This window comes from Mandrillus leucophaeus, unplaced genomic scaffold, assembly GCF_000951045.1.
Source record: "Mandrillus leucophaeus isolate KB7577 unplaced genomic scaffold, Mleu.le_1.0 Scaffold332, whole genome shotgun sequence".
In the NCBI taxonomy this organism is placed as follows: Eukaryota; Metazoa; Chordata; class Mammalia; order Primates; family Cercopithecidae; genus Mandrillus; species Mandrillus leucophaeus.
Window position 1 is genome coordinate 304,295 of NW_012103499.1, and position 10,863 is coordinate 315,157.

The 10,863-nt window shown below is 47.1% G+C and overlaps 1 protein-coding gene across 2 annotated transcripts in view; it reads right to left on the bottom strand.

Annotated features, from left to right (window-relative positions):
* PTGES3 (prostaglandin E synthase 3 (cytosolic)) overlaps nt 1-10,861 on the bottom strand; it is a 25,095-nt gene extending 14,234 nt beyond the window's left edge. Inside the window, exon 1 of one of the 2 annotated variants that reach the window (XM_011988506.1) lies at nt 10,394-10,861. In XM_011988506.1, coding sequence (XP_011843896.1) covers nt 10,394-10,395 — 2 coding nt within the window. In that variant the 5' untranslated portion in view covers nt 10,396-10,861. Of the gene's footprint in view, nt 1-9,620 lie in introns of both variants that reach the window. The other variant, XM_011988504.1, reaches the window with a different exon arrangement.
* Nucleotides 10,862-10,863: the final 2 nt, after the last annotated feature.

The following is a 10,863-nucleotide window of genomic DNA, read 5'->3' on the forward strand; positions in this document are numbered from 1 at the left end:
AAGGGGGAGGAAGTGGGGGGAAGGGGGGAAGAGGAAGGAAGGAAGATTGGGTTGGTTGCAGTGACTCACACCTATAATCCCAACACTTTGGGAGACTGAGGTGGGCAGGTTGCTTGAGGCCAAGTTTCTGACCAGCCTGGCCAATATGGCAAAACCCCATCTCTACTAAAAATGTAAAAACATTAGCTAGGTGTGTTGGCACATGCCTGTAGTCTCACCTACTCGTTGTGAGGCTGAGGCAGGAGGATCACCTGAACCTAGGAAATGAAGATTGCAGTGAGTTATGGTGGCACCACTGCACTCCGGCCTGGGCAACAGGGCAAGACTTTCTCCAAAATAAATAAATAAGCAAACAAACAAACAAACAAAACAAACATGGAAAGTCAACGTTTATGAAGTCTCCTTTTGCCTTACACCATCTCTTTTTCTCCTATTAACAAATGGAGAGGGCTGGGCGTGGTGGACCACGCCCGTAATCCCAGCACTTTGGGAGGCCAAGGCGGGTGATCACCTGAGGTCAGGAGTTCAACAGCAGCCTCGCCAACATGGTGAAACCTCATCTCTACTAAAAATACAAATATTAGCCAGGCACGGTGGTGGGCGCCTGTAATCCCAGCTACTTGGGAGGCTAAGGCAGAAGAACCGCTTTAACCCGGGAGGCAGAGGTTGTGGTGAGCCCAGATCACACCACCATTCTCCAGCCTGGGTGACAGAGTGAGACTCTGTCTAAACAAACAAACCCAAAACATATGGTGAAGGGGTTGAGTTGAGCTTTAACTCTAGCTTCTAAACTAATTATACTGCATTTGTATCTAGCCTTTCTGCTAACACTGGCTAAACTCATAACCACTGTGTAAGACTGTTCATTCATTTTAATAGTAATATACCTACAGATGCAAGATTTCCACCTCTGCATACATTATGTAAATAATCTACTACTTAAAGCAAAACAATAAACCCCACAGGTGGACATTCATGCTTTTTTTGAGGCTGTCTCGCTCTGTTGCCTAGGGTGGGGTGCAGCAGTGGCACATCTCGGCTCACTGCAGCCTCCGCCTTCTGGGTTCAAGCAATTCTTGTGCCTCAGCCTTCCAACTAGCTGGGATTACAGGTGCGCCACCATGCCCAACTAATTTTTGTATCTTTAGTAGAGACAGGGTTTTGCCATGTTGGCATGGTTGGTTTGAACTCCTGGCCTCCAGTGATCTGCCAGCCCTGGGCTCCCCAAAATGCTGGGATTAGATGTGAGCCATCACTACTGGTCTCCATGCTTCTCTTTCTAAGTCAGGGTCTTGCTCTGTGGCTCAGGCTGGAGTGCAGTGGTACAACCTTGCTCACCATAACCTCAAACTCCTTGTCTCTAGCAATTCTCCCACCTCAGTATCCCCAGTTAGCTAGGACTACAAGCATGTGTCTCCATGGCCAGTGATTTTTTTCTTTTTGGCAGAGATGTAGTCTCCCAGTGTTGCCCAGGCCGGTCTTGAATTCCTGGCCCAAAATGATACTCTCACCTTGGCCTCCTAAAGTGCTGGGATTTCAGGCAAGAGGCACAGTGCCCAGCCTATTCCATGCTGATCTGACAAGCATGTCTCAGCTCAATAGAAGGGCTATATACACCAATCCAAGCAATTAAATTTTGCATAACCTAAAATCCTCTATAGTCCTGTCTGAAAGGTCTCTTTGTCAGCCTTAAAAGGACAGAGACCGTAGTTGGTCCTCAATACCATAATTTTAATATGTTAGTATTAAACTGGTGAGTTTTAACTCTAATTTATAAAACACTGCAAGCACCCCACTACAAAAAATTGATGCACCAGGAAAGCTAGATGGAAACAATTTGCTAGGAAAAATGCCTCAGTTATTTTAATCCACTTGATAGTTTTACTATGTGCAATGTACGTTTTACTATAAAAGACAGAACAGGCTGGGTGTGGTGGCTCACGCCTGTAATTCCAGCACTTTGGGAGGCCGAGGCAGGTGGATCGCCTGAGGTCAGGAGTTCGAGACCAGCCTGGCCAACATGGTGAAAATCTGACTCTACTAAAAAAAATACAAAAATTAGCCGAGCTTGGTGGTGGGTGCCTGTAATCTCAGCTACTCAGGGGACTGAGGAAGGAGAACTGCTTGAACCCAGGAGGCAGAAGCTGCAGTGAGCCGAGATCACGCCACTGCAATCCAACCTGGGCGACAGAGCCAGACTCTGTCTCAAAAATAAATAAAACAAAAATACCTAATTTGTAATATGTGAGGAATAAGACATCAAAGTTCTACTATGGAAAGGAAAAAAGTAGTTCCGGAGTTCATAAACGGTTTTCCCTTCTTAAGTATCAAACACCCTGCCTATAAACGTCTGATGCCAAGCTCTGTCTCACACATACTCATTGCCCAGGGAAACCGTAAGATATTTCAGATCTTCTGTAATCAGCTGTAGTACTATAAAACTTTCTGAAAAAGTGATCTGAATAAACCTGCTAGTCCTGTGGCTACCAATCATGTGCCAAAATATATCAGGGCCTCATGGAGGAACTCACAACTACCTTGGGATATTTTAAATTTCAGAATAATTCAGTTATACTCAACAATAGCCAAGACACCAAAAAAACTATTAGTTTGAGGTTGTTCAATTTCAATGAGCTTGTACTGCAAATCCCTCCATTAAGTTTCATCTTCTCAAAACTGAATTTCTGGTGGTTGCTGTAATTAAAAAACAAACAAAAAAACACAGGTACTCATACCCACCCCACCAAAAAAACAAACAAACAAAAAAACCACCAATGGGGAACAAGAAGTGAGATGACAGAACTCATTTCAAGGTTTGAGAAGTTATATAGTATCCAAAAGCCATACACATTCCATTAATAGGTATGGTTATATAAGAAACTATATATATTCTTTCCAACAGTGTAAATTAGTTTTTCCAATAGCTACTAGGCTGTTAAGACAATATACTTATGTTGCTTTGATACAACTATGTCATCAAATGAACTGCTAGTTACTCCTTTTGGCCTAAGAGCACAACTCCTCAGACACCAAGGGCACTATACACCAGGAAAGTTTGTGAACCTCTGTGCTGGTTAGTTAGTTCCTTTATGTGGTGATTTCCACTCTAAGATACAAAGGTGAAAGCTATTCAGCGTAATGTTTTATTGAAAACTTCGCACCTTTTTTTCTTTTTGGGGAAGGAGTCCCACTCTGTCACCCAGGCTAGAGTGCACTGGCGCGATCCGGCTCACTGTAACCTCTGCCTCCTGTGTTCAAGTGATTCTCTCGCCTCAGCCATCCGAGCAGCTGGGATCACAGGTGTGTGCCACCACACCCAGCTAATTTTTACATTTTTAGTAAAGATGAGATTTCACCATGCTGGTTGGCCAGGCTGGTCTCGAACTCCTGACATCAGGTGACCTGCCCACCTCAGCCTCCCAAAGTGCTGAGATTATTGCCGTGAGCCACCACACCCGGCCAGCACTTTTTTTTTTTTTTTTGAGTCAGAATCTCACTCTGTCATCCAGGCTGCAGTGCAGTGGCACGATCTCAGCTCACTGCAACCTCCACCACCAGGTTCAAGGATTCTTGTGCCTCAGCCTCCCAAGTAGCTGGGACTACAGGAGTGCGCCACCATGCTTGGCTAATTTTTGTATTTTTAGTAGAGATGGGGTTTCACCGTGTTGTCTAGGCTGGTCTTGGAACTCCTGACTTCAAGTGATTCACCTGCTGTGGCCTCCAAAGTGCTGGGATTATAGACATGAACCACCATGCATACCCACTTAGCACTTCTCTATCAAGCAACTCTGTGACTTTCCACATTCCATCTTTTGAGCCCTCTTTTTTAAAAAAATTGATTCCTTGCTTTGATTTTAGACCCTGAAGCATTCTTCTTTTAACATCCCCAGGAGCCAAAAGAATTTTTCTTTGTTCAAGAAAGACTCAAGGTCAAATACCACTCACTCACTGCCTCCATAACAAATTTTAGATTCTCAGGATTCCATTATCATATTGTCAAGTATGCAGAACCTAGTTTAGATTATACAATAAAACAAACTGGAAATACAGACATGGTTATTTATTTTGCAATAAAAGGACCGCCGGATAAATTACCGTCCCTTTTTGTGAAGTGAAAAAAATAAGGCTTCTGTCAGAAATGTTGGGTTCCAATCCTATTTTGGCCCCCCTTTTTTTTTTTTTTTGAGACACAGCCTCACTCTGCTGCCCAGGCTGGAGTGCAGTGGCCTGATCTCGGCTCACAGCAACCTCCGCCCTCCACCTCCTGGGCTCAAGCAATTCTCCTGCCTCAGCCTCCCGAGTAGCTGGGACTACAGGTGCATGCCGCCACCCCCGACTGATTTTTTTTTTTTTTGAGATGGAGTTTCACTCTTGTTGCCCAGGCTGAACTGCAATGGCACAATCCCTACTCACGGCAACCTCCCCCTCCTGGGTCCAAGCGATTCTCCTGCCTCAGCCTCCTGAGTAGCTGGGATCACAGGCACCCGCCACCATGCCCAGCCGATTTTTGTATTTTTAGTAGAGACAGGTTTCACCATGTTGGCCAGGCTAGTCTCTAACTCCTGACCACAAGTGACCTGCCCACCCTGGCCTCCAAAAGTGCTGGGATTACATGTGTGAGCAACCGTTACCAGCTGACATAAACACTTTTCATCAAATGAAGTGTGGATTCATGTGAAAGAGCACCTGAGGCACAGAAAAGCCACAACAGCACATTTTATTCAGTTTTAGAATACAAAATAGAAGAGCATATTGCTGAAGGTGAAGTTAAAGTATCAATGAGCAAGTGCCTCCAATTCCAGCACTCTGGGAGGCCGAGAAGGGAAGATTGCTTGAGCCCAAGAGTTCGAGACAAGACAAGCCTAGGCAACATTGTGAGACCCCCATCTCTACAAAAAATAAAGTTAGCTGGGTGTGGTGGTGCACACCTGTAGTCCCAGCTACTGAGGGGCCAAGGCACGAGGATGGCTTGATCCCGAGAGTTTGAGGCTGCAGACAGTGATGACACCACTGCACTCCAGCCTGGGCAAAATAGTGAGACAGCGTCTCATAAAAGAAGAAATATTCCTGGAAAACTGCAAGTTCAAAGGTATACCAAGGATCGGGTGCAGCAGCTCACACCTGTAAACCCAGCACCTGGGAGGAAGATCACTTGAGCCTAGGAGTTTGACACCAACCTGGGCAACACAGTAAGACCCCGTCTCTATTTAAAAAAAAAAAAAAAAGGCCAGGCGTGGTGGCTCACACTTGTAATCCTAGCACTTTGGCAGGCCAAGGCAGAAGGATTGGCCTGAGCTCAGGAGTTTGAGACCAGCCTGGGCAACAGGGTGAAACCGCGTTTCTACTAAAATACAAAAAATTAGCTGGGCATAGAAGCACATGTCTGTAGTCCCAGCTACTCATGAGTCTGAGGCAGGAGAATCGCTTGAACCCAGGAGGCGGAGACTGTAGTGAGCCAAGACTGCACCACTGCACTGCAGCCTGGGCAACAGAATGAGTCTCCCTCTCCAAAAAAAAAAAAAAAATTTTACAAAGGTATACAGAGGAAGCAGGGAAGCAGCCTCATTCCAGAATCTATCATTGCCGGCTAGGGCGGTAGCTCACGCCTGTAACCCCAGCACTTTGGGAGGTCAAGGCGGGTGGATCATGAGGTCAGGAGTTCAAGACCAGTCTGGCCAAGATGGTGAAACCCCACCTCTACTAAAAATACATAAAATTAGGCTAGATGCGGTGGCTTACAGGCCTGTAATCCCAGCACTTTGGGAGGCCAAGGTGGGCGGGTCACCTGAGGTCGGGAGCTTGAGACCAGCCTGACCAACATGGAGAAATCCCATTTCTACTAAAAATACAAAATTAGCCAGGCATGGTGGCACATGCCTGTGATCCCAGCTACCTGGGAGGCTGAGGCAGGGGAATCACTTTAACCCAGGAGGCGGAGGTTGTGGTGAGCCAAGATCTTGCCACTGCACTTCAGCCTGGGCAACAAGAGAGAAACTCTGCCTTAAAAAAAAAAAAAAAAATTAGCCGGGCATGGCGGCAGGCGCCTGTAATCCCAGCTACTCAGGAGGCTGAGGCAGAGAATTGCTTGAACCCGGGAGGCGGAGATTGCAGTGAGCCGAGATCGCGCCAGTGCACTCCAGCCTGGGCGACAGAGCAAGACTCCGTCTCAAAAAACAAACCAAAACCAAAAACTATCACTGCCAATCCATACAGTAAATAGTAAAAAGTTCAATACACTATTTCCATAGCAAAATATGCTATTTTTTGAACTCACGTCAATGATCTCAGGTGTTTAACAACTAGATTGATTCTGAACAGCTGATATTTACAATCTTTTTTTTTTCCTGAAAAGAGACAATCGCTAACCACAAGACCCAAAAATGATATAGCTTGTAGATTTTTAAACTGAGAAAATTCAATTAGGCAGGAGAATCTTAATTTAGCAATAAAACACTGGCTTACACTCAAGAGATTTTTCACTTCCAGTTTCTACTGCCTTCTAAAGTCTAACTGAACACAGGAAGAAAAATTAAAAATCCAGTTGCCAGGTTACAGTGCACAGGAAATCAATATTGAACAAAGGCCACCCCCCATCAGAAAGTTATAGAAATTAACCATATAGCATTATGTTCACTCTGACAATTTGTTTTGCAGGCTAAAGATAGACAATTTTATTTCAGGGATTCATTCCTACACAGCTGAGTGAGGGAAAGTAAGATTTTTACCAAAATCAGAGATGCAAGTTTCTGGACAACTTCCTAATTACATACAAGACATTAAACAGGAAAAACAGTAACTTAAAATATCGGTAAAGTAAATAAAACATTTTACTTTTCATCTGTTTTTAATTGGTCCAACGACAATGATTCAAAAAATGCGAAGTAGCACCCTCTGGCAAGGTTAAGTGGAAAATCTTAAGTGGGGGAAGGTCCTAAAATCCCACCCTTCTCCAAGATAGGTTCGAAATTAAGAGCTTTTATGTAAACTATCAAACAAACTTTTATAACCTAAGATTTAAAGAAATGTAACTACGAAATCGCTAAAGAGCAAATAGGTAAATCAAATGAGAAAACACACTCCCAAGCCCTTAAGGCACCCAGCATAAATATACCTCTTCCCAGAGCTTAAAAAATATTTTTCTTATTAGCCAGGCACGGTGGTGTGCTTGCCTGCAGTCCCAGCTACTCCGGACACTGAGGCAAGGAGGATCGCTTGAGCCCACGAGGTACCGTTTGCAGTGAGCTGAGATCGCGCCACTGCACTCCAGTCTAGGCAACAGACCAATACCCTGTCTCAAAAAAAAAAAAACAAAAAAAAAACACCACCACACTTTTAAAACAAGTTATCAACGAAATAAGCCCTTACCAGCCAGATTCTTCTTAAGACTGGATGACGACCCATTAAAAGCTTCTTCCACCTCAAATAACTGACTTACAACTTTTATTTTGTAAATTCATTTAAGTCTTTAGCTTGGTAAGAGTCCCTGAAGAATTTACTAAATGGAATATATTGAATATTTTTAAAATAATATTTTAGCTGGTCTCTTCAAAACACTTTTTTTTTTTTTTTTTTGAGACGGAGTCTGGCTGTGTCCCCCAGGCTCACTGCGAGCTTCCCCTCCCGGGTTCACGCCATTCTCCTGCCTCAGCCTCCTGAGTAGCTAGGACTACAGGCGCCCACTACCGCGCCCGGCTAATTTTTTGTATTTTTAGTAGACACGGGGTTTCACCGTGGTCTCGATCTCCTGACCCTGTGATACGCCCACCTCGGCCTCCCAAAGTGCTGGGATTACAGGCGTGAGCCACCGCGCCCGGCCGGATCACTCGTTTTGAAGGTAGCTTTTTTTTTTTTTTTTGAGACAGTCTCACTGTGTGGCCCAGGCTGGAGTGCAGAAGCGCGATCCCCCCTGCAAGCTCCACCTCTCGGGTTCACGCCATTCTCCTAACTCAGGCTTCCAGCAGCTGGGACCACAGGCGCCTGCGACCACGCCTGACTAATTTTTTGTATTTTTAGTAAAGACGGGGTTTCACCGTGTTAGCCAGGATGGTCTTGATCTCACGACCTCGTGATCCGCCCGCATTGGCCTCCCAAAGTGCTGGGATTACAGGCGTGAGCCGCCGCGCCCGGCATGAAGGTACCACTTTTTTTTTTTAACTAGAGAGGCTGCTTTTTGGAATTGTCTCTCTACTGCTACACTTACTTTTTTTGAGACGGAGTCTCCCTCTATTGCCCAGGCTGGAGTACAGTGGCGCAATCTCGGCTCACTAAAACCTTCGACTCCTGGGTTCAAGCGATTCTCCTGCCTCAGCCTCCCGAATAGCTGGGACTACGGGAGTGCACCACCACGCCCGGCTACTTTTTGTATTTTTAGTAGAAACGGGGTTTCACCATATTGGCCAAGCTGGTCTCTAACTCCTGACCTCGTGATCCACCTGCCTCAGCCTCCCAAGTATTGGGATTACAGGCGTGAGCCACCGCGCCTGGCCTTACACTTTTCACCCAAGTTTTTAAAGTTACTTTCCTAACTTAGCCGTTCCTTACCTAGATATCTCATGTGCCCTCCAGAAAGTGCTTCTACTTCGAGCCCATTTTAAACATTTTTCACGAAAAGATATGTTGTTTGGCTCTATTATTAAAAGCTGCTTAATGCCTTATCTGACAAAAATTTCCCCTTACAGATTTTCAGAGTATGAAAGGTTAAGACTGATGTCCCTTCTACATTACTTATGAGAGATTTCAAAGGGAAAAACAAAAGCTATTTTATATACTTTTTTTTTTGAGACGGAGTTTTACTCTTGTTGTCCAGGCTGGAGTGCAATGGCAAGATCTCGGCTCACCGCAACCTCTGCCTCCCTGTTTCAAACGATTCTCCTACCTCAGCCTCCCGAATAGCTGGGATTACAGGCATGTGCCACCACGCCCGGCTAATTTTTTGTATTTTTGTAGCGACGGGGTTTCTCCATGTTGGTCAGGCTGGTCTCGAACTCCCGACCTCAGGTGATCCGCCCACCTCGGCCTCTTAAAGTGCTGGGATTACAGGTGTGAGCCACCGCGCCCAGCCTGATTCAAACTTTTAAAAACCCCGATTACGTATCACTCTCGGGGAGGGGGCTCCCTCAAAAATTCTAACATGCTGTGCTCTAGAAGCTTGTTTCCAGTGATAAACTCGCTTCAGTGTATCCCTCACTCATTCCTTTAGATTTCTAGCCAGTATACTCACCGTCAGTATCATGACTTTGAATCAAGCAAACCCTTCTTTCTTTTCCACAAAGTCACTCCCTCTCATCTCTCTTCTGAATGGAATATTTTTTAAAAAAAGGTTCCCCCTTAATTGCTCTCCATACCTTTTAGGACGCAGTTAGTACCTTAAAAAATAACCTCCCGACAAAAAAAAACCAAAAACTAAAACAAAACCCTGTAAAACCGGCAGTTCCCACTGTACGTGGCAGTGCCAAGAATTCTTACTCGGTTGAAATCGCCGAGGTTTCCTTTATCATCATAAAATGAAGACTACCATAGAATCTCAACACAAATTTAAACTCTTCAGGACAACAGTAGGTTAATTACACGCCTATTACATACATATTTCATCCCACAGTTACAGGATAGTGAAACCTCACCTCAGGTTTAACATGGAACACAGAAAATGTCCGTGTCTTTCCAAAGCAGACACGTGCAGAACTACCTGCTCAACGGTAACTCCTCCTCGCTGCCAGGGAAGCGGCTGAGTTTTGGCAACCTCCCGTGTTTTCAAGAGACTGGAGTTACGAGGCGGACTTCAAGTACCCACACTCAAGAAACCCAGACACTGGAGAGAGAAGTATGTTGCGGCGTGGGCATGGCTTCACTCTAGTTGCCTAGCAGTACCTGCCGCTCACGGCTAGGCCCGCGTGGGGCTCTCCCAGGAGCTTCGCCAGGCACCTGGCGGCACCTACCACAGGTGCACTCGACTCAGGGCCTGGCCCGGGGACCACAAAGCAGCAGAACCGGAGCGCCCAAGCAGCCGAGGCGACCCACGAGGGTTCACGCTTCACGGCGCCGCATGGCGAGCAGCTCCGGGGAGCTTAAGGCCTAAGGTGAAGTTACCTAAGGAAGCGAGTAGCCCAGACAGCCAAAGAGGGAAAAAGTAGGATTTCCGGTATAGGGAAGCCAAGGGACGTTTCAGGGGTGGGGGAAGCAGACATCTGGAGGAAAAATGTCCTCCACCCGCCAACGGTAACCGGAACAAGGATCCTGGACCTCCCGCCCCCAGGCAGGAACGACTGCCACCACCGATGCGAGAAAGGCTAGGGGGCCAAAAGCAGAGGGAGGGCAAGGGCCGCTTCCAGGGAGCCCCCAACGCGGCCTCGGCCTCACTCTGGGCGACCTTCCCTCGGCGGGGTGTCGCACTCACATTGTGAACGGGGCAGGGGGACGGGCGAACGGGTGGGCGGGCCTCTCTGGCGGCGGCTGCTGCTAGGGAGTCGACTTCTCTCCAGTGGCGACTCCGCGTTTTCTCCCCGGTCGCGGCCTCTTCTCGCTTCCCTCAGGCGACGGCGGCAGCGGCGGGCTCGACCTCGGTCCCCAGAATGCACCGCGCGGAAAGAGCGGCTCCTCCGGTCGGGGAGAAGAGGAAAGTGTAGGAAAACGGGCGCGAGGACGGAGAATGAACGTGCGTGCGTGCAAACGAGGGGTGGTGAGGCCGGGCGGCGGCTGGTGACGCAGCAAAATGCCCGGGCCTTACCGCCGCGCGTGCGCAGTCCTTGTTTTCGGGGTCCGGCGCGGCTTTCTAGAGATATCTACGGAAAGGGCGGGGCTTCCCAGCTCCTTCGCGATCCTTCCTGGCGTCGGCCCCGCCCTTCGTCCGCCACCCCACCGCCACCC